This window comes from Serinus canaria, chromosome 3 (assembly GCF_022539315.1).
Source record: "Serinus canaria isolate serCan28SL12 chromosome 3, serCan2020, whole genome shotgun sequence".
Lineage (NCBI taxonomy): Eukaryota > Metazoa > Chordata > Aves > Passeriformes > Fringillidae > Serinus > Serinus canaria.
In genome coordinates, this window is record NC_066316.1 from 44555317 (window position 1) to 44579193 (window position 23877).

Here is a 23877-nt window from a genome sequence, read left to right on the forward strand (position 1 = left end):
TTACAAATTAATTCAAATAATTCAAATTTTCCATTACATTTGTCCTTAAGGGGCCAGTGTGTCACGGATTTTTGCATTGCTGAAAATGTCTCAAAGAGATGCTGCCTAAGAATTACAGAGACCATAAGATGAAGTAGGCAGTAGTTAGTCTGGTTCCAGAGAGATGATGTAAGTGCTCCTTTCTTTCCACCTTGAAGTACGGGCAGTACAACTATAATTTGGGAACAGACGACTCAATGAGAACCTATTCCTACTTTCAGCATCAGTGGAGCAATACATTAGCTAGCTGCCTGAGAAGAAATTAGCAGAACAGCTAATGTTAATGTTTACATTGCCATAGTTTGCTCTCAGTATCAATACTCCATACTTTATCACAAGTGGTTTGTACTTCTCACAAAGAAACTGTTTCTGTTCAGCAGATTAAGGTGAATTCATTGTATCTGTTTACATTTTGTACCTTTGATTCTGGAAAAACGTTTCCATCGCGAGTATTTTAAAAAACCCTAAAACCTTGGAAGAATCAAGCACTGTCGCACACTTGGGCTACATAAAGGACCCTAAAATTTGGAACCAAACAATCATATTTTTAAGTCATAGTGTTCACTGATGTTTTCAGTTCAGAACAGTTTAGGTTAGTTACACGGGGTACTTTGTTTCTTCACTGCTGAAATGCTTGTACCAGAAGGCCGTCATGGTTTAGCTTTTTATTGCCATATTAGAAGGATAAGGAATTGGCTGTAAAAATATATAATGGATCATTTTAAGAGGCAGTAAAAAAAAAAATTGCTTTTATATGTAAGTATTATCTAAGACAGCAGAGCTGAATGTAGCTTAACACAGTTTTCTAAATTCTAGGGTATTTTCAATCTTATTTTATGTTTTAGTGTAGATTTAAATCTGTGAATGCTACTTTGCTAGTGGTATAAAAATGTCTAAAAAACCCCAAACATAAAAATCCTAATATAGGATTTCTGTGTGAAATCAGTTTCAGGAAAGATCTGCAGAAGAAGCAGTGTAACAATTGCAACCAAAACCCAACAGCATATTACAAAGCTGTGAGTGTCTAGTAAGCCTCTTTCTTTTAAAGAAATTTGTCATGATGTTATAACATTTTAGCAAGGGCTGAGGACAAGCTCTTACTGGGGAAAGGCACAATCACAGTTTACAGGTTGCTAGGGTCATGAAGAGTCTGGCCTATATATTTAATTTTTCAGTGTGGTTGTCATAGGAACAAACATCTGTGATTTCATAATATGCACTGCTGTTACACATGTTGACAGTTTCATTTACAAGCACTAATGTTTTCTTTGTGTGTGCAAGCAAAGAAAGCCTTGAATGCAGGAACTAAAAACATTATTCTTTATTCTTAAATAAAAATTAAGTAAAAAACATCAGAGTCACTTCTTCTTTATGTCTCTGTGATGTTCTATAGCGTAGGCACAGATATGGGAGCACGAGAGAGAGATAGTCTTTTGGTGGATGCAGCAATCTGCAATTACCAAACTTGCCTTTGGCCTGAAACTGATCAAGTCCTGCAAGTTGTATTGTATTACCTCCAGTGATGCTTTTTAGCCAGCTCTTATTTGCCAGAGTTGAGCTTATGGACTCTGGTTGAAGACAGAAATAATGATCTATGGGCATCAACTGGGGAATCCAAAAATGCATCTTAGAGATTATTATGGACTGATTTAAGTGAACATATGTCATGGTTTAAGAGGAAATGAAGTTTTTTTGTGATGGTGTGGGCAAACATGGTAAAAACGGGTGGCTTCACATTTCCAATTAGGAGAAACTTGACAAATCCCAGCTGCTTTTTCAAGTTCATGAGGTAGATTTCAGTAATCTGAAATGTGGATTTTTATTTTGAAAGTTTTTGCCCTTGAAACATTTGCCTTTATTTATTTTTCTTTATTTATTTTTTGCCTTTATTGATTTTTCCAAATTAACTTTTGAATGAGTCCTTCCTAAACTTTGGAGAGTAAACCAGAGGAATCAATATGTCACAAACTTCTGTTTAAGTCTGGCAAACAGCAGCAGTGGGAGGGCAGTGCCTGTTGAGCAGTGGAACATCTTGTGGTAGTCTAGATTTAAATGATACAGCAAGGCGCAGCTGTGGGTGAGAACTTTCAGTAACCACCTGACACAAGTACAGAAAGCAGCCAAGTGCCAGGGCACGAGTTTTGTGGTCTGTCAGGCCTTCTACTGTGAAGAGCTTGTACACCCTGTTCTGTCCTGCTGTCTTTAGGCCTGATACAGGTTATGTTTCCTTGCAAGTCATGCCTCACTGACATCTTGTTCCCCACCTACTGATGACTGCCTTAAAACCACAACCTGTGCTCATGTCTGCAGCAATGGGTGCAAATATCTTTTGAAAAGGACGTAGGGATGCTAGGGTTATCTCAGGAGCATGGCCTGCAAATAGCAAAACAATATGTCAAATTCAGTATAGTGGTAAAAAAGGTAAAGTTTTAATAAGAAAGTACAGCAATACTTCCACAGTGACTATGAGGAAAAAAGCAAGAAAGATAGAATGCAGTAAAAAATAAAGAATAGCAAACTACAGGGAGGAAGTGCATTTTTAGGAAGTTTTTGTATGTGGTGAAAAACTAACTACAAATCTTAGCTGTACACCTGTATTCTCATTTCCATGTTTCATGTGTGTGTGTGTTACAGATGGATGTTAACAAAGTGCTTTGTGTGGTCTATAACAGCATTATCTGAGTGAAGAGTAGAAGTAATCTGTAGAGTTTTATTGTCATTCCGGTAGTACCTATACTTTTTTTAAGGAGTGCCAACACAGGAACGAGTCTAATAGCTCTGTCAAACTTCTGAATATAGTGAGTGGGAAAATACATAATATTGTTTAAAAAAACACCGAAGATTTGTGCACTTGCTCTTTCAGTGTGCATGCTTATCTGTCAGCAAATCTGACCATGAGGTATAGATCTCATCTAAATTGTACATTTGTATAGATCTCATCTAAATTGTACATTTATGGAAACAAGCAGCCAGGCAGGGGGACTGGGCTAATGTCCCTGCAGAGGCATAAGCTGCAGCCTGGAATCAATCGTGTTAGGCTCAGTTTCAACATGTCAATCTAGAGGAAGCAAGGTTTCACTGTTTCTGTGGCATGTGTTTGACTTGCACACAGCACAGCTCCTGTAGTGGTGGGAACATTTCCATATCATGCAGTCCTGTCAGGCAAACAAATTTCCCACAGGGTTACATAAGACGGTCTAGGTATGTGTCATTTCTTGTGTTTTCTCCATATAGTGTTGTTACTGTCAATTAAATGTCAAAATCGTGATGTTCCTGTAAAAGAACTATAAAAGAGCAGACCAATATCATTATTGACAAAGAAAGAAGTTGTGACTTTTTGGCTGCTGGTTAATTATCCCTTCTCCAAAGCAGTCTCAGAATTTTCAAGAACTTTTCTAGCAACAGTCTGAAGCTGCTGAAAATTAAAAACTATCCATAAGGTACGGGGAGAGAAAATGCAGGGAGGTTTCTTCCTAAATCTCCTGAAATACAGGAGGGGTGAAGAGTTTATGTTGACATAGAGGTATTTTACTCAATGCCTTAAGAGAAGATATTTGAAATATAGAAAGCAAACAGATGTGAAAGAATAAACAAGATTGCCATGGGATTTTGGCAGGCCCACAGTTACCATGACTATTGGCAACCTGTGTCGAGGCATGGGGAATACTACTGATCCCCTGTGTTACAGAAGCATTTGTGATCTGGAACAAAACCTCTCTATTTCCACATGGAAAAGCTACAGAGGATCAACTGGAAAAAATGTTTTGGTGTTTTTTTGATTTTGTTTTTGGTGTTTGTGTTGTTTTTGTTTATTTGTTTGTTTTGAGTGGGGGGTTGTGTGTGTGTGGTTTTATTTTTATTTGTTGAGGGATGTATAAGTTATATTTTTCTGGAGAAGAATATATTGTCCCTGGTTTTATCTGCAGTCTTGTGCTCAGGAGGTGGGAAGCCCCTTGAGACTGTGTTAATTGCTATTTCAAACACTAAATTCTCAAGCTCTGTATTACCAGATCATTTGCAGATCTTTGAGAAACGCCTCTGTCATCAAATATGGCTGGGTTTTTTGATGGGGCCAAGAGGAAAGAAGTGAGAGATTTGCATAGACTTGATTTGTGAAAACTATTTGAAATTACTAATTCTCCGTTTGAGGGGAAATGTAGAAAATTCTGAACTCTTCCCATTATAATTAGCTATGCTAATTATTTAGTAGCTTATAGGGTTATATCAAGATAACGTATAGAGAGTACTTAGGTTTAGAAATTTGATGAGAAAATTAATCCAGCATTCTATGGAATGCCATTGCTTAAAGTTATCTCATTCTGGACTTGGCTTTTATGATATGGTTGTGTTTAGTTTTGCCAAAATAATTGCTGGCTTTCTGCACTGGTCAGTTGTCTAAGCAACAAAGACTTCTTAATGACAACACTCATTAAGAATGATACAAGAACAGGCACACAACAGCCAATTTAATCTGCACTGTTATCAGTACTCTAGAAATACTTATAAGTAATTGCAGTCTCCTCCTTCAGTACTATAGAAAAACTGTTAAATTACGATTACTAACCTAAGTTTTAAAGCACTAATATTATCTAGACTATTCATTTCTATTATTACATTTCATTATTTTAAAGAATTCTCTGTAAATATTTTTTTAAATCTGCTTCAAATTGAAAAGCCAATCCAATTTATAGGTATAAATATTTATATTCTTAAAATACATTATTTTGAGCAACATTAACCAGGTTTGGCTGCTGGCACAAGTGTTGTTCCACTAAAAAAACTCTGTTACTGTTTACTGAAGTAATTTTTTAATCCTCATGTAGGAAGATATCAGGCTGTAAGTTAGGAGAAGTGTAAATGATTGTAAAACCTGACTTAGCCCCCAGCACCAGTGTTTTGTAGCCTTCTGTTGTTTACAGCCATCTGTGCAACAATAGTTGGGATTTTTGAAGGAAAACTAGGGATAAATTTTTATGTAGGTTATAAGTTTATTTTCCTAAAGTTTTTGCAGTCACTGTGTCGAGTAGTTTTTGAACAGCACACAGAGGCAATACATACATGGAGGTTCTCAGGATAGACATGGCATTCATTTGATTGAAGCATAAATTTGACAGGTTTGAGTCTAGAACATCTTAGCTCTACTGTGGCTGTGTCATTCCTCACAATTATAAAGGAGACTCCGATAGATAGTATAGCATTGGTGCAGATCTGTGTAGATAAGAATACACTTCTTTTGCTCTCAGCCTAATTATCCATCACCAAAACCCTTGTGCTGCTAAAGAAATCTAGGGAAACACAGGGAAGCAGCAGTTTTAGTTCTATTTTGATTTGATGTTACTTTTTTGAAGTAAGCCCTTATTCTTTTAGAATGAGTTTTAATATGAATGTGGAAGAAATGAGAGGCAACTGACCCCTTGAACAGTTGGACTTCAATGATAGACCTAAAAAAAAAATTATTTGTTTTTTGCATATCATGAGTTGCAGAAATCTTAGTGATCTGTTAGCTGTACCTCGGAGATTAAGATATATAGAGATATATGTATGTTTGTGTGTATAACCCAGTGGTGGAGCCTCCATTTATCTCAGATGAAATTCAGTAAGAAAATAATTGAAAAACATCAATATTATTGATGTTAAGCTAAAAAACAAATAACAGGTGTGGTGGTGCATTCCACATTCCCACCTTTCCAGGCTGCATGTTGAGAAATACTTGTTCATGACAACAGGATGACAGCTACTGTCATAAATTTAAATTTAAGTTGTGGAAATAAGAGCAATTTAATCTTTATCACTTAAAAAAAATTATTATTTGCAAACATGCACAGGAGATGAAAAATAATCCATGGAATTTTCTTACTCAATTTTAATGCTTAATGGACCAAAGGCTACTTTTAGTTGTGCCAGTGTAAGCCAGTTGGCTGAACTGGAGCTCTCTCCGTGTAACAGAACAGAATCTGTCTGTAAATTTACCTCTTTAATAAATGAGCCAGGTGTCTCACAAAAGTGATCTTTATAATGGCAAATTCATTGTGCCGGCTTCTTTTGCTTGTATTGTACACTAAATAGCAATACATAGCATCTCATATTTAGAGCTTGGTTTCATGCACAGACCCCATTTAAGAAACCTGTATTACTTTACATTGAAACCATAAGTGAGAGAATTTGCTAGAGATGACAGTGAGCTTCCAAAGCAATTACATCCAAAGATTTGACTTCGTCATAGTATTGGATGTGCCTGTAGCATAAGAGGACAAATTTTAAATATCTGTGAGAAACCAGTGCAGTTTATGATTGTTGCTCTGCAGTATTTGCTTTTGTAAACTCTCTCTGTACACGTTGAGCCACCTGCAAATGCACCTTAAGCCCTAATGGAGATCGCCTTTCTCTGTCGGAAGGCTGTGATTTAGGCTCGTAAATGTCCGCGAGAACAGGACAGCGAGCACTTGATTTCATATTGCTGAAGTAGCTCACTTTTAAATCCGAGCTAGCCCTACTTGACGAGCGGTACGTGCGCTCCGTCTCTGTGGTCTCAGCGAAACACGGCGTTTTCACTCAGGGGAGCACCTCTGAGTGAGGGAGGATTTAACCCGACGTGTCCGCGGTGTATCTCCCTAGGAAATGCGGGCTCCTGGCAGACGCGCTTTCTACCCCGGCGGCCGTCGCGCCCGGACTGGCCATGGGTGGGACCGACCTGCCTGCCTCCGTCCCTGCCGGGAGCGCCCTACCTGCGGCGGGGCGGCGCAGGAAGGGGGCGGCGCGGTGGGGCGGCGGTTCCGGGCACGTCGCGTTCCTCGCCGCGGGACCCGCCGCGCCCCATGGCCGCTCCGCAGGACCCGCTACCCCCAGGTGAGGCCGGCGCCCCGGGGAGCCAGGTGGGAGGGCGGGGATGCCCCGAGGGGCGGCGGCCGCTGCCGGGGCCCGCGGGAGTCCGGGACGGGCGATGCGCGGGGTGCGGCCCGCGGCGCCCATCCCGGGCCGGGCAGACCCGGGGCCGCGACTCCTGGGAGCCAGGTGAGGAGCGGAGACTCGGTCGAGTTGAAAAGAGTTTTTAAGTTGCTCCCTTCCCCCTCCGCACACTCCAGTTAAGTACGGTAATAATTTATCATGTGCTCTGCTGATGTGATTTAGTGTAACTTGTCTTGTAAAGCCTGCTCTAGTATTTAGCGTGTAAGTTAGTTTGCGCTAGTTAACAGCATGTTCAAAATACCTTTTTAAAAGGCGTTTTCTTAGAAGTCCAGAGCTCCTGCGGCTACGAAGTCTACGTGCATTAACTTACATAGTAATGGTAATGGTGCAAGTGACTTTTAAGCACCTCACCTGTGGTGTTCCGGCATCACAGATTTTTCCAGGGCTATCTGCTCGGACAGGGACAAAGTTTTGAGTAATTGACAGTAAACAAAAATGCACAAGTGTTGATGGACTTGGGCTTTTCAGGGTACTGAATATTCTAGTATAATTTGCCATATCTTCTCCTCCTATTCAAATCTAAAATTCATGTGCCTCTAGTCAAAGCAACATTTTTTTATTTGGGTCAAAGAGCTCATCTCTATGAGCAACATTAGTATTAGAGTGATTACTTGTTTAAGTTGTGCTACATTAAACGATTAATGTGTATGCCCAGCCTTGGTGTGGAAAAGGTCTTATGTGCATGGTATATAACTACAGCTGATCTTAGGTGCTTCACTCACTACTGGTGGTGTCAAGACTGTGTTGCAGAGGAAAACTGTAACAGAGGGGAATACTGTCACTGCTAGTGAACCCCCTCCTGCTTTAAGGTCAAAATCCGGAGGTCTCTAAAACTCACTTTCAGACTTCCCTCCAATGCAAGGGTGAAAAGCCGAAAAACTGTTTGCACTGGTAAGTGCAGAGCATTGCGTTCCCATTATAGCAGCAGTATTGGACAGAATGAAAAGGTGGGCATTGGTACGAGTACTGCTCCTCTTGCAGACTGGTTACACTGGGTGGGCCCTGGCAGAGCTGTGGCAGCTGCTGAGCAGCATGCAGGTGCTGCATGGCAGAAATTAACATCAGGAGCAAACACTGAACCTGATGTGTGTCTGTCTGAGTCAATATGCGCATGTTGATTTATGTCCATCTGAGTCAACTCACTTATGGCTCCCTGCAGAAGGGTGGGGAAGTAAATGTGGTCCAGTGTCTGTATCCTGTTGGGGTGAGTAAGGTGGTAGTGATTTTTGAGGGATCCCAGGTAATGTTGTTATGAAACTGTCTGTCAAAGTATCCATGAAATCACACTGTCAGTCAGATGATACCCTCAGTTCCTGTTGGCCTTTTAGCATGCAAAACTGTGGATGGTTTACATCTGAGATAAACACAGAACTTTCCTCTCTACTGCTTTGTGCACCTGTATCCAGCTCTGTCACATGAGCTGTGGAATGTTGGGGCAGATGCATGTGGAAAAGAGAGAAAGAACATTCAAATTGCCTTATTCACAATAAAATATCTGTTGTTTTCAGATTATCTGCCTACTATGAGTGGTCAACAAGACCCTGGTGATTCATCTGCAGCCCAATATGTGGAGTCGTTAATCTTAGATGCAAATATTCATACACATACATGCCACTTAGAAGAATACTGGGGACTTGGTAGTAGTCTACAACCTAAAGAAAACAATGGAAATTACTATTCTTCGTAAAGAACCATTAAATAAAGGGATGCAATTGAGGTATAGGAAATGAAATTCCATTTTAAAATATTTTTTCAGGTTGGATGCTAAGCAAGAAAGATGCAGATTCTCATGACTGTGTTTATATGTGAGACCTAGGAAGCAGGAGACCTTGTACCCCATCGCCTTTTGTAAAGATACCCTTGGGTCTATCAAGTCCTTATTACATATGCCTGTATTCTCTGAGCTTCTCCAGGTTTTTCAGTCTTCCCGCTGGTTGTGGAAAGTAAGTTACCAGTGTCAAAATGTACCTTGGTGGTGTCATGAAGATGTAACAGAGAATAGGGAACAGAGCCCTTATATAGCTACAGTAGCCAGTGAGGTTCACCAAGGCTTGGATATTTTATGCGGTCTTCCTTCACCTGCCTCAAGGCTCATCTTGCATGGGAAAGTTCTGGGGGTTGTTTTGTTGGTTTGGCTGGTTGCTTTTTTTTTTTTTTTTTTTTTTTTTAATTCATCCAAGAATCTGTAAGGAGAAGCCTGTGTAAGGAGGCCTCCAGAAAAAACCAACTATGAGGTGCATGCTTTGCCACTGGTTTGGAGGGGAAGAACAGTGAGACTAGGGATACCTGGGCTGGCCGCCTTCCCTAGAGCTTTTCTTTGGCTCCCAGTGCCTCCTTGTTTTTCAGCTTTCCTTTACTGGGTGGGTTTCTATTTGCCCAGCTCCTCTGCAACTTTCCACTGCAATTCCCACTAGGAGCCTCTATTTTTGGCCCTAGCCTCAAGCAATGTCTTGTGCCAGCTTATTGTATTTTCCCATGTCCCAGCCACTCTCAGCTTCTCTGCATTTGAGAGTTTGTGCTGACTGTTGCTATCAGGGCAGGCTTTATCCAGACTATTTTGTTAATACCATGTTTCTGGAGCAGGGATTTAATATATACCGAAAAAGACACGTGAGAAGAACATGGGGTTTAATTAGTTAGTTAGCTTGTTTTCCTCTTCTGCATATGGCTTCCCAAGTTGCAGTGTGAATGATGATCAATGGCATTTTCATAGGCCCCTGCCTTTTTTGCACCTTTGAATGTTTACATTCAGTGTGCAAAGACTGTGCTCAGCCCTTGTCATTTACCCCTCTGATCATTTGCCACCTGCCTGGACAACGCCTGTGGATTTCCTGCAGGCTCAAACACTGAGAAAGGCTTTACATGCAATCTGAGGGACACCCAGGAACTGCTGCTGGTGGGGCTGCCTCACAGGAGGGAGAGCAACTCTGTCCTACTGCTGCCACTTTTTTTATTTTCAGTTTATTGTGCTGTCTTGAACTGGATATTGCTTCAGCTTGTTCTGTTGTATTGAGTAGATTTGTAGGAGTGGGTCCCCAAATAAGCAGCTATGCTAAATTTGAGCTGGTTTGAATAGTGTCTGTGTAACTTCTGTTCTGTTTTGGGGCTCAGTGTTTATAATGTGTGCTTTGTGGTTAATTTCTGTGACTCTATTCTAAATCTACTAGTTTTTATATTCCAAAGAAGGTAATCACCAAATACTGATTACAGTCATGTCTTACTTGTTGCAGCTGAAAACTTAATGTGTTCTTGCAATAAGTGACTTTTAGAGTAAGAGTGACAAGAATGAAGATCTTACCACATAATTTAAAATGTTTTTAAATTTTTTTAAAACATTTATTCTTATCAACAGAAGAGATTTCTGAAAAATATGGCAGGGTGATGTTAAATTACAGGAGTAATTTTGTGAATCCTGTCTTCTGTATGAGATTTGTTTCAGATTCTCTGTGCACTTTTGGTCAGTGTCCAACTAGTATTTGTCAATTTAGCCATTGATGCAGAGAGGTTAACATTTCATGATTCACCTGCAGGTACTTTGAAGAGTTATGTTTTGATTCTCTTGATATTAATGTAGTTGATTTTTACTGTTCTATTGTATACAAATAATTAACATTCTGCTCAAATATTTTTAATTAGTGTTTTCAATTTTCTATTGTAATCTGGTATTCATTATAATATTAATTTTTTCTGTAGTGGGTATGTTCGTTTGCTGTTTGAATTATTTCTTTGAGGAGAAATTTCAATGCTGTCAATAGGAGAACTTAGCTTTTAGAAAATTTACTGAATTGTAGTATTTATTGCTGACATGTTTTGTGATTTTTTTTTCACTAAAGATAGTTTGAGATTTTAGTTGAAGTCTATCTTTTGTTAGGTTAGAGTTGGTTGTCCTTACTACATGTAGTTTCTAATGACTGCTAGTAGTTTCGACATTTTCCAGTTTGTCGTCTTTTCTTGTGGAAATATGACATAATGCATGTAATGACTGTATAGTAGTGTTTCACCTTGGTCAGACAAAGAAGCAAAATATGAACTGGCAAAAGTACTTTGATGATTATGCAGTGATAAAATTTTCATTTTTCCAGCAGATCATGCAGCAAAAGAGCCAGTGGAGGATACGGATCCAAGCACCCTTTCCTTAACAATGGTATGTGTTTCTGGTCTAGTGCAGTTAAAATCATTACAGCTCTCTATGGTTATGTGATGCCACAGTGAGAAAAACATTCAAGGATGCTAACTCACACTGTCAGTGTATACAGAAGATTTTGCTTATCTGTATGACTGCACAAAAAAACTTAATAAATTTACCTGTGCAGTCAAAGTGTAAATAAAAATACCAACATGTATATCAGCTGACTTGGATGGTATTATCAGTGAAGCTGCCCATGGAATAACCTCCAAAGGCTGTGACAGTGACATCTCTTTAATTTAAAAAAGTCCCAGCAACTGAGAAAAATTAGTGCTGACATTCTTCTGTTTACACAGTTTGAACGGATAAAATATAACCCACCTAGGGCTTAGAATTTCAACACTACTAAGCTATTATTACTTCCTGGAGCTGATTTGAAGTCCTGGAAAGGTAGGATCTGAGAGCGGTGCCTTAGTCAGGCCGGGCTGAGCCTCGGGAGGGCTGGCCCACGAGCTCCGCTTGCGTCGGGATCTCAAACATCCAGGCTCCTGCCCAGGTGGGAGTAATACGAAATTCTGTGAAAACATTTTAAAATGTGGGTTTCTGTACAAACCACACCTACTTTCATGTAAGGGCGAGAGCCATAGGGAAGGAGGTAAATGTCAGATATAATGATAAGTTATGTCATGCCCGGGAATCAGTAGCTGTCTCCTTAAACTCAGTAATAACAGCTTCCTATTCCCTCTTAATCAGCTATGTAAGTTTAGAGCAGAAGGGGGAAATATTTCTTTTTCTTTCAATGCAGTATTATTTTATTAAAAGCTTAATCTGCTAAAAGAGAATTTGAAGTCATGTCTGTTCCTCGTGGCATGCATGACTTTTTCAAGATTATCTTGCTACTTCAGTACAAAATGTCTTTCCTAAAATCTGCTTTTTCACTAAAAATAGCTTTAAAAATACTGTAGCAAAGCTGCAATCTCTATTACTTCTTCAAGTGCTAATCAGTAGGGTTATTAACATCTCAGTTTCCCACAGAAGAGTGTTGCTATATCTGATGGTGAACAGATCAACCAGTAGCAACTTGAGAAATACAACTATAATTGAGCACTTACGAAATTACATTAAGAAAGAGTATATAACTACTCTTTCCCCAGCACAATTACACTCAAAATAACAACCCTCTGTGTTTCTTGCCTTTATGTGACAGACAGAAAAATATCCTGTCCAAGACACAGGAGTACCTAAAGGTAAGTATTCTGAATTCTGTCTATTCAGAAATCATTGATCTGATGCTATCTGCAATAAAACTAGTGGTGTTACCCCACAGATTAAAATACTCATGCTTTTTCTACATATTTCTCCTTTAAATGTAATGCTGTCTTTATTTTTGAGGTCAGTTTGGTATGTATATCTAACTTTTGAAATTTCTTTCCCAAGTTTAGTTTTGATCTTAAAGTCACTCTAAAAATATCATCAGAAGACATGGGTTCTTGATCTGAAAGGAAAATACAGTGGTGCCATTGAAAAACAGGGTTCAGACCACAGATGGTAGAGACATCATAATATTGGATGGTGACTTTGAAGGGACTACCAGTGCCTTCATGTTGTTAGAAATAAAATCAAGAAATACCTTGCAGGTCTTTTGCCTCTGACTGCATTCCCAGCCTTATAACCAGTCAACTCTTCGTGCCGTCTTTACCTTCAGCCGGTGGTAATACCATCTACTGGGGAACCCACTATTAGGTCTACTCTGCACAAGTTCCCGCCTCTCCTTGCTGAAAATGGAGTGAGGGAGTGCAGGTTCTGAAGAAAAACACATGGATTACACAGAATGAATATGCTCCTTATGTTTCCTTGACCTGTGGGGTGGGCTTTTTTGTTGTCATCCCAGGCTTCACAATTGACTTTTGTGCAGGGAATTCCCTAGCAGGGGCTTGCTTGAGGAGCACTCTGCAGGTAGTGTGTTCTCCATCCTGTATTGCATAGCAGGTTTGCAGTGGGACAGCCACAGGAAACCAGGCTTATCACAATGGAAGTTCGTGCTGAGGAGTGGGAGCAGTATACCAGTGGGGTTAAAGAAAAGTTGGAGATGATTCTGGAGCTTGAGAAAGCCAGGGAGAGGAAATGAACACTCTTCAGAAGTGCTTCTCAGAGGGAGGGATCATGTGGGATGAAGACTATTTGAAGTCATAAACTAGTTTCTGTTTATTTGCAGGCAGGTGGTTTGGTCCTTCAAAATTGTTTATTAGCATCAAAGCAATTACACAGTAGAGCATTCTTTTCTGTGTTGTTTTTTATTTCATCTGTGACATTAGATCTTCCTCAAAATTAATTAGATAAATTCATAAATTTAAAATTTGCCAGGACTGTTTAAAGTCCAAAATTAAATGCACCTGATTCAAAAAGGAAAGCTAAGACATAAGTAGAAAGGTCAGCACTTTCTGCAAAAAGGAAGTGCACTTGGTTTATATTTAATTTTCATTTTTGCTTCCTCGTACTAAGTGCAAGAAGATGTAATTGCTAATATAGCTTGACATCCCCCCTTTGAAGTTGGATGTGATACAAATACCTGTTAGTATTCTGTTCATTTCTGTAAATTTCATTATTTCTCTGAGAATGGCTTTTTATAGTTATTTCTATAAAAAATACAAACTTAGAATTATGAGTCTGTCAACTAAAAACAGATATGTAACAGATATGCTGGTCTGATTCTGTATAGGAAACAATTATGTTTGTTTCAGATTTAATGTTTGAACAGACAGTACATTGGTGAGAGGGGCTGTCTGTATCTTTTATTGGTCAATTAATTAATGGGGAGTTTTGGAGCCATAACTTATTAAAATTCTTGGCACCCTTTACTGATTGTGAGATAAAATGGAGTTGAGGGAGCTTCTTATCTTGCAGAGGTCACCTTAGTGTTTATCATGATATGATAATAATTCTATTTCTACTCAAATACAGAACAAATTTCACATGTATTATTTTCACAGGTTTGATGTCCATGCTTTGCATTTTCAGACAGACTTTATTTTTTTTCTTTGTTTTGTTTACTTTATTTTGTTTTGGTTTTTGAAGTTTCTGTTTGGTTTTTGTTTGTTTGTTTGTGGGTTTTGAGGAGGTTGGTTTTGTTTTTTGTTGTTATTGTCTCTGGATCTGCAGTCATAAGGAATAATGATGCTCCTCTACCAAACATTGACATCACTGGGGATGAAATATCTTCCGTCAGTCTTATAAAACTAAAAAAGAGGAGAACAGTGATTTTTGGTTTTCTTTTCCTTGCAAGTGTCAGGATGAATTCTTTGGTTCAGATCAATTTCTTGAGTGAGTTAAGAAAATGATTCATAAAGGTAATAGAGGTTCTTCAATGAGATCTTGCCATTAAACAAACAACAAATGGAAACATACCAGTGCTACAAATGTAGTCACCTCCATGCAGTGTTCTTGTGTGTAAAAACACGTAGAATATTACCCTTTCTAAGCTTGTGTTAATGGTTGGTCAGCACCTGACTCAGGGGAATTATGCAAATAGTTTGATGAGGAGGACTTTACTAATCATACAGAGTGCACAAGGTCCACAAAAGGTTTATGTGTCCTTTGTATCCCATTTTGAGGGCTGAAGTGATGCTTGAAAAGTTAGTAGAGTTTGTGCTGTACAGAATACTGTGCTTTTCAGTGGACTCCCAGGGCTTCTGATAAACACACTTTGAAATGGATTATTTCAGTGCTTCAGCAAATTCCTGTGTAGTAGTAATAACTAGGATGAGTCCAGTTCACAATGGAGCAGAATAAAATATAAATATTTATGCAGTATTTATTTTAACTGCCATTTTAAGTGTGATGAGGAAAGCAAAACAAAAATTAGAGTGACTTGTGACATCTTCAGCCTACTTTGTTCTATTGGTTCAGTTAATATTCTGTAGTTAGCTTTCTTAAAGAACAACATGACTCTTGCTTTAAAAATAGTGTGATGTTTATATAGAAAACAACTGCTACTCTAATCTCTGCAAGGATTATATTTCTTCTCACAGTCATGCTCTGCATGACTGTTACAGACTCTGCTGATTTAACATTTTGGGCTTTTAATCTAGCAATTCCCAGTGTTTGATCATGATATGGAGTTAAATTTTTTTATGTTAGACAACTATACTATAATTTATGTTTGATGGTCTTACTATTTAAATCTGTGTGTGAGTGGAAGACCAGTGTTTCACACTCTTTGCCTTAGATGAGGAATACCTGACAGATCAAGTTACTTTGGAAATTGCATCTGTGAACATCAAGACCCTTACATCAGATTCTGGCCTAATACAACAGGTAAGAAAAATGATACATGAATGTGAACTAAGTTACTGCTGTTAATTCAGTAAGTATGTTAACAACTAAGTATATTTTCAGACTATATCTGGAGACCACAAAATTATTCAGTAAAACAGACCAGAAATTTGCTTTCTTTTAAAGATTTCAATGAAGGGGGCTTTTGTGGAGAAGAGCAAAAAAAGAGATTATTTTATCATTAACATGTACTTTTTAGTTTAAATAGGTTTTGATCGATGTATAGATGTTCTGAAGAAGAGCCGGCAAAGTGTTAAAGCTTTGTTATGCATGCTGTCCCTCTGATCAAAATATTTCCTGGTTAAAATAAAGCCAGGCAGAGATGAAGTGAAGAAGTAAGGAAACCTACATTTTGTCTTTAGGGAGGCATTAGATGGCTTTTGCTTTGATTTTGGGACACTGCTCTTCCCATAGTTGAAACATTGTCCACTTTTTGTGACATCTTTCATTGCCATAGGAAGGGCAATGCTGAGTGATTCCCATGCTCCATGGTTATCATCTTTCAAGTGACTGTTTTTTGCTGAATTTCAAGTTGATTCTCTTTGGGTTGAGCAGAAAACTTGGAGAAGAGAAATGAATGAGCATTTTCCAGCAAGATGAAGAATTAAAAGGAGTTCCTAATGCCAGAGACACAGCTGAATTCCATCAGAAACAAACATGGGTTTGGTATGCATTTCACAGATGATGGAGGTAACTGTTCCTTCCCATCATCAAGAAGAAAGCATTTTTGGCAGCTTAGAATCACTTTAAAGATAATTCAGTGTATTAGGGTGGTAATGGTCCCACAGAGCTGGAAAACTTTCTGCTTACCTTCAGACTGCACTTAAGTTTACGGCTTTGATTAGTCCTGTAGAGGATGATTGGATCTTTACTGTGGGCAAAAAATATTCTTGCTTAATGCCTTCATTTCCCTGGCAGTAACACTACATTGTCTTATTGCAATTACATTACAAGAAAATGATCTTGAATAAACCTGAGTGCATCTGACTTGATAAATTGGATAATGCTTGATCAATAAAAATATGAATTTTGAAAACAGATGTATTGCACAGGTAAGTATTGCTGCTTTTCTTTCTACTTTTTGTACTACTACCCACTCTTATTTTTTATGCCTTATAAAGCATGTATAATGACATAGGGGCACTTAGGCATTAACTTTCACAGTAAGGTTTGAACTTCAATGAATTGATAAAGTCTGGGAAATGAGGTTCAGTACAGCAGTTGAGTGAACAGTATCTGCTTTTCCTTTTGTTTTTTGTTTGGTTTTTTGTGTGAATTTTTTGTTTTGTTTAGTTTGTTTTTTTAAATTTGCTTATTTGTTTCTTTTGAAGTGCATCTCTGGGGAGGCTGAGCTGTCCTGGGAAGTTCTTCATTCTCCCCAATGAGTTACTCTTCTGAGAATTTGCTCCTTGAGGCTCAGTAATAACATTCTGCCTTTTTAAGGCATTTGTGGGAGTGGAGACAATTACTATAACCAGGAACTTCAGATTTAATTTTTTTAAAATTTTGTGTGCTCCCATCTTGCCATGAAGGGCAACTTTGTGTTTAAAAAGCGTTGTCCAGATAAAGCTGTAGTGGTAGGAAAGTAAACTGTTAGAAGATAATGGCAGGGCTTATTTAGTTGCAGTCGGCATGTGCAGTGTTAGATCTCTCTTGAGCAGACAGCAGACATTTTGATGTTGCATGTGCGGTCTTGCAGTTTTCAGGGAGTGAAGGAATACTGAAAACAGTATGCAAATTTTTCCTTTCTTAACAAAGTCTGTACATATTTTGGAGAGAGTTCACCTTCTTTATAATTAGATCATGAATGCATGCAAGTTCAACACAGCAACTGAAATTGCCTGTGTTCTATTTTTAGTGGATTTCTTAGTAGAGAAGGTGTAGCAGGTTGGACTAGAGTATCTTATTACACTATATTGTTACCCATATATTGACTTTTGTTTGTATGCACAACCTGCAAAATTAAGAAGCCTGCTGTTTCAGAAGAATGACACAATATAAAAAGATCAACAATACTTCATTGCAGCTATCTAAAGGGAAAATCCCCTTCTACTTTCATCTTTAAATCCTCAACAGAAGAAAGCTATTTCACCTGGCTCCGCACCTGCATAGTTAAAGTAAGGGCAGCTGCAGTTTCCCCACAGTTCTACAATCAAGGGGCTGTCCTTCCAGTTTTTAGAGGTTGCTAACTAGTAGAATTTAAATGTTACAACGTGTGTTACAGTCTCAGGCTGCTAAGAATTTCATTTTGTTTAATTAGCAGGCGAAATATCATTGAGGGAATGTTAACTTCAAATAGGGGGAGGGTTAGATGTGAGCTGCAAAAATATTCATGTCCACCTGTTGTCTATAAAATCTTCCTCTCTATGTAAATAAGTTTGTAGAAAAAAATTTCTGCCCTTTGCCTAGATCAACAAAACAATCCCTTACTGCTGCTTGTTGCAAAATTCTTGGTTTTTACATTGTGAAACATTTTAAAAATCTTTTAAATCAAACCACATGAATTGTTAAATAACTTTTGGGTGTTTAAGAGAGAGTTAGTCAAAAGATGCAATGCTCTATAGCACATCAATAATAAAAATGCTGTTGTTCAGTGCATACAACCAACAGGACAGTTTTATGAGCCAAAGCATGGAAATGCTGCCTGAAAAGACTCCAGATTGTTAGCAATTCCTCAAAACTATATGTATATTCCCTGTCTGACTTTATAAGTCAAGGATTATAAGCTGGGGATTCTTCTAAATAATCTCCTGCCAGGTGTAAATTAGTCAAATACTTATTCTGGTGTTAATTACATTGTTTAATTTTTATTTTATATTTGTTTTCTGCTTTGTAGCCAGAAGACAAAGACACACAAAACCATACTGATGAATCGCTTTCAGGTAATATGTCAACTTTATTGTTCTCCATATTTTATTCCTAGGTTTTATTTGAAAGTGCTTTTTTAAAAACTGCTATTTGTCATAACAAATAACTGCCTGGAGAATTAGTGCTTATGGAGCTCATTTCCTTACCGGTGTCATTTACAGCTTCCTCTTTGTTCTAAGAGGATGGTGATCAATAATGCAGACCATACAAAATATACAACTTGGGCTTTCCAAATACATTTAGTACCTCTGCCTTTGGAAGTGACGTGTAAATAGCTGTCAGGAGAGAGCAGAAGCAGGCAGTAGGCTGTGTGTGCTTATCCCATCATTTGTATGAGTTCTGCTGGGGAGGGGTGTGTGTGTATGATACACAGTTCTCTTAGTCTAAAAGTAAGAAACTGAGAGTTTCCTATTAGTAAAGCATCTTGTCCTATCAGATAGCATTAGGATCATGCAATAGCTGGGTAGTGCTTGTCAGTGTCTAGCACAGGACCACCTTAGAAAAGCAGGATTTTTTATGATGCTTTTGATAGTCTTTCAGATGGTATAGCACAAGAAGCAGGTTGGTTTAGTTTTGTTTACTTATATCTGTGCCCTTTTACAGAGGTGTTTTCTTTACTCCTTCTTTCCTGTTTCTATTGGAGGACAAAACTTACCCTGGCAACCCTGCCAGAGTAAATAAGATGAAATTCAGATAGGGTTCTCTCCTGCTCTGTAAGCTCAGCCAGAAATTTGGTTGGATTCTATTATATTCATTTTGCCTTGTTTTTATAAGTAAAGGTTGGCATGAATGAAGTAAGAAAGTTTTGTCTCATTTCAGCAAGTTTAGGGTGCACAAGAAGAACAGAAGAGTTAACATGCAAATTCCTGTAGAGATCAGCTGCAAGGCTTGTGGAATACCTGTGAGCTAAGATGTCACCAGAACATGTTTCCCTTTAACAGGGAATTTGTATGAAGTTATGTGTCTGCAGCAGTATTGTTGCTGCACGTCCTAACTTGTTGAAAACTTCAGAAGTTGTCCTTGGCCTGCTAAAAAACAATCTGATGAGCAATGTTACAAAACTAACAATAGCCTTTAAAAATAAAATAGAACATGCATGCACACATTATATTCTGGAATTTTCACACAATCTGACAGTAATTACTGAAAATAAATAATTGATGTTAAAAAAAAGAGCCACAAAATCCCACAAACAAACAGCCTAAACAGATGCTGTTGTCCTTATGAGTAGGTGGCACTAACTACCAGATTTATCCTTTGCCAGAGATACAGTTCAGGCCTCTGATACAGCATTTGTAAATTGTGTGTCAGTTTTCTGTTGTTTTTAATAAATCTTTTGATTACTATCAGCCCCTTTTTCAGAGATTAATCTAAAGTAGGACTAGCTACTTCTCTATTTCAAGATGTGCAATGAGGCTGGAGCACAAAAACTTTATGAAAAGCTTCTAGGCTGTGTCCATTATATACTATTTGGAGATACCAGATTCTCCCTGCTTTCAAAAAGGAGCAGGGAGAGTTAAGGTCATATCTCCAGCCAAAATGCTCAGACCATGTCCTGAACTGTTGCAGTGTTAAAGAGTTTGACTAGAGGTATGACTCTAACTGGTTTCTATGTGGTTTAAGAGGTATTAATATATAATATATACTGATAGCACCACATTGTTCCCAGTTTTGGGGGAGATGCTGACTATGGTGTGTAGGAGATACCTAAATGGCAATTTTCAGTATTTGATGCAGATTTTAGAACATATCACCACCTCTTTCCACCAGCTTGGTATTTTTGTTTTTCTTGCATGTGGAGGAGTATGCACTTTATTCCTTTTCATGATGTACATTTAAAATAGGCTTTGTTGGTAAAACAGGGACAGTTGTTATCAAGAGCCCTTACAAAGCAAAGGAACATATCTACTTTTTCATTGTGTTAAAGTACTAGATGTTAGTTTTATTTGGATCTGTCACCAGAGATTCTCCTGGTGCACTTATTTAATGTTGTTATGAAGGTAGCAGCTCATAAATGCAAAATCTTTTCCTTCATTCTATGACAGAGGTACACAAGATGCACAGAATGCACAGTTAATCCTGTTGGTGATGTAAGTGGGTATTATGGTAGAGTCAAGGAAGAGACACTGTTCCAAAAACAAAAAGTAGACTATCCTAGCTTATACACTGCATTGAATCCTGAGTCTTTTCTGTAAAAGTATAAATTACTTTTCAAAGTAATGTACTGTCTTTAAAAATTACTGTCTTTTTGATTAAAGCCCCTTTTGATTAGAGTGTAGTGAAGAGAGAAGTTTTAGAAAGTTAATTTAATGAGCTCTTCATGAGAAGAGGCATTGCATATCAGTATTCTGACTTTTTCAGAAGCAATTCAAAGAAACATAATGCTCCTCAACCCTATATGCTTTTAACTTTTTCTTCCTGGTGATACTACAGCAATAGATCCTAATTTCTTTCCGTGTAATGGTTTTCACTGCAGATCTCAAGAAAACCTGCAAGGAAAATGTCACCTGCTCCTTGTGCTTATTCCGTGCACCAACCATCAGCGACATGCTTAATGATGAGGACTTGTTGTACACAGTGAGGCTAAAGCTGGATCCCTGCCATCCAACAGTGAAAAACTGGAGAAATTTAGCAAGCAAATGGGGGATGACTTACGATGAATTGTGTTTCCTTGAACAAAAGCCCCAAAGTCCCACCTTGGAATTCTTGCTACGGAACAGTGACCGGACTGTGGATCAGCTGATTGATCTCTGTAAATTTTATAAGAGAATTGATGTTGTGAAAGTGCTACTGAAATGGGTGGAGGAGGAATGGCCCAAGAGAGGGAACAGAACTTACCAGAATGACTTCTAGGTCAAAGAAAGTTGTTAGTCTGTATGTGTTAAATGCTAGCTACCACTGATACATTGGAAGTTTCCCTTGCAAGAGAGAGAAAGCCTGTACTGAGGGTTTGTATACTGTGTAAGCTTTATGCCCTCAGGGTTGCAAAGATAACCTTCCAAAAGTGGATGGGATCATCCAGGTTGTGTTCCTGAGTCTGCAAATACCTTCAGTTTCTTTGCTCCTGTTCACAGCCTTCCTAAATATAAAAGGAATGGAAAGGCCAGACGGCTTGTTTTACTGCAGCAGTTGTGAACCATATCGGTTGTGTGCTGTTGTTATTGGGAAAGCCACAGTTAGAAGGCAAGTCTCGGCCTTACTGGTAGCCCTTCCATAATTTTGTATGTTCTACTTAGTAGAAGATGAGGTGGAATCTTTTTCTTCCTTTTTAGTTGCTTTTTAAGCTTTGTGGCACTGTTTTTTGGTAGAGGAACAACTCAGTGTTCCAGGCAGCAATTTGGATCTGAATGTTTCAATTAACTGAATATTCAACATCACATTTGAGCAAATTAAGTCTCTTTTATGAACAAGAGTAGACATTAAACAATAACAGATGTTAAACAAAATAATTACTTACATGCTACTACATCATAGGCTATATATTTACTCTAAGAGGAATATGCAATTCAGAGAGACTTTTCAACCCATAACCTTTGCGGGCCAAAAAAAACAATTAAAAGGCTCTATGCTTAAAATTACTTTCCAAAGATTTAAAGACAGTGTACACTGTGAGTGCAGGTATCAAATCCCTCTCACTTTGCAGTGTGAGATGATGGCACCACAGGGTATTGGTAGTATTGACTGTAACTTCCCTTTTCACAGGCGGTGGTTTTCTTAACAGGTCTGTGGGTTGGCCTACTCTCTGTCCCACACCAAGGCAGTTGCAGTCTTGTGTGAAACTAGCACAATAATTAAAGCCACTCTAATGGAAAATGAACAGCTGAATTCACCTACAGCCCAGGTGGATGGTTATTAAAGCACTTACAGTGGTTTAGACTGATTTTTTAAAATGATTTTGATTGTCTGAATTACACCACTTATATTTTAAATTATTCAGAATTGGCCTTTTTCCTACCATTCTTCTGACATCTCAGACAATGTAGTATGTACATAGGTGTATATACCCAAGCACTGGTCAAGATGTGGGGCAAAGCTAGAATGGGGTGCAGGTTGATACACTGTTTACTTTTCTCTAGTAGACATAATAAGAATTAGTAGCAAAGCTGAGGGAAGTCTAATGCTGTATGCTGAGTTTCTTACTATAAGAGTTTAAAAAGGGACCTCTAGTAAGACTTTACTATAGATACTGAGTGATAGGGTTACAGAGGAGCCAGAAGTAAAGACTAACATTTTTAAGTCAGGCACTTGTTCTGAACTGAATTAGCTTTGAAATTAGCTTTATTTTAGTGACTTCAAGAAGCTAAAAGTCTTGTTTCAGGGTAAAGAAGTGGACCTAAATTTGAGGTTTGAATTTTTAATTTTTTTTTAGAAAAGACTAGAATTTGTGATGAATTTTTTTAACCGTTCCTAAAAAAAAAAAAAAAAAAAAAAAAGCTGCTACTCTTTAGAACTCTAGTTTTCTAGCTGTATTTTAAGGAGAAAATTTTTGGGACTGGAGTTTAAGTGTTTAATGGCTCTCTTCTAAGAGTGGGTGTTTCCCAACAGATGTCTGTCAGCTCACAACTTTTGCAAATAATCTTCTTGAGTTGGATGCTCTAGATTCAGCTTTGGGGACTATTGCTGCCTGCTGCTTTCAGGTCCTGCAGAGGTATCCACTGCTGATGTGCAAATAGCTCATAATGCAGCTTGTCCAACATAATTCCCATACCTTGGGCTGACTGCATGCAGGGTCTAGGTTCATATGTCTGTGTGTTAAGTTGTTCTTCTGAGTGATGAGTGCTGGCATGTATTCACACAGCTTTTCCTTCCAAAACATACCACAGGTATATCTGTGTGGTATTAAAATATGCTGTGCTTTGGTAGATCCAGACCAGCTAGGAGCTGGAATCCTCATCTAAGAATCAGAATGGGAAAATGGAAAGATGCAGTAGCATTCCTGAATCAAGGTGTTCAACTGAAATCTACCCATTTTCCTGATTTCTGGGTAAAACCTGTAAAATTTTGAGGAAACACTGTCTTGTGAAGATGAGTTTGATCCCTTGAAGCTCTTCAGAAGTCAATGTCAGATGCAAGAGTTCATGTCGGATGGAAATAAAGCTGCTTCTGAGAGTTCATAGGTGGATTCTGTATAAATTCAGCTCTGAAGGTTGAAAATGCTAGCCTTAAACTTCACCGTACACTGGATTACTCATAACTATACTTGAAATACTTGTTTTTTCCTCCTTGTATGGCATAAATGGAGATCTACACACTCTTTTTTTAGTTTTATATCTGTTTACAAGATGTTGGTTCTGAGTGTTCAATTTATTATGTCTTCTGTTATAATGTGTACTATTTTTAGAAGAAATATAGTTGTAAATGTTTGACTTTATTGTATTTGTTTTTATTAAAGCTAGGAAAACCACTGTTTTCCTTCTTACCAGTCACCTTGGGATTATTGAACTATCAATTAGTTGTTCTGTGTAAAAAACACCTTATAGATGAAATTCATGGTGCCTTAAAACACTTATGTTTGCAGCACATACTGCTGCTGAAGAAAGGAACAT

The 23877-nt window shown here is 38.2% G+C and overlaps 1 protein-coding gene across 4 annotated transcripts; it reads left to right on the forward strand.

Moving 5' to 3' along the window:
* The first annotated feature begins 6794 nt into the window (after positions 1–6794).
* EDARADD (EDAR associated via death domain) lies at positions 6795–23757 on the forward strand. 4 transcript variants are annotated; one of them, XM_009092862.4, is made up of 6 exons: positions 6795–6885; positions 11091–11149; positions 12339–12378; positions 15357–15445; positions 18300–18345; positions 20808–23757. In XM_009092862.4, exons 1-6 carry the CDS (start codon positions 6855–6857, stop codon positions 21182–21184), a joined length of 642 nt encoding a protein of 213 aa, XP_009091110.1. In that variant the 5' UTR covers positions 6795–6854; the 3' UTR covers positions 21185–23757. The 4 variants fall into 4 exon arrangements, with proteins under 4 accessions (XP_009091110.1, XP_018772620.1, XP_050828396.1 ...); XM_018917075.3 differs by having other exon boundaries at positions 6799–6885; positions 11088–11149; XM_050972439.1 differs by lacking the exon at positions 6795–6885 and adding an exon at positions 8762–8948 and having other exon boundaries at positions 11088–11149.
* Positions 23758–23877: the final 120 nt, after the last annotated feature.

Bases quoted from the DNA above. Each gene is read 5' to 3' on its own strand.
- EDARADD (XM_018917075.3), top strand. From the start codon at position 6,855: ATGGCCGCTCCGCAGGACCCGCTACCCCCAG. The intron at 6,886-11,087 runs GTGAGGCCGGCG...TCATTTTTCCAG, and splicing joins GCAGGACCCGCTACCCCCAG to CAGATCATGCAGCAAAAGAG. The intron at 12,379-15,356 runs GTAAGTATTCTG...TCTTTGCCTTAG, and splicing joins AGACACAGGAGTACCTAAAG to ATGAGGAATACCTGACAGAT.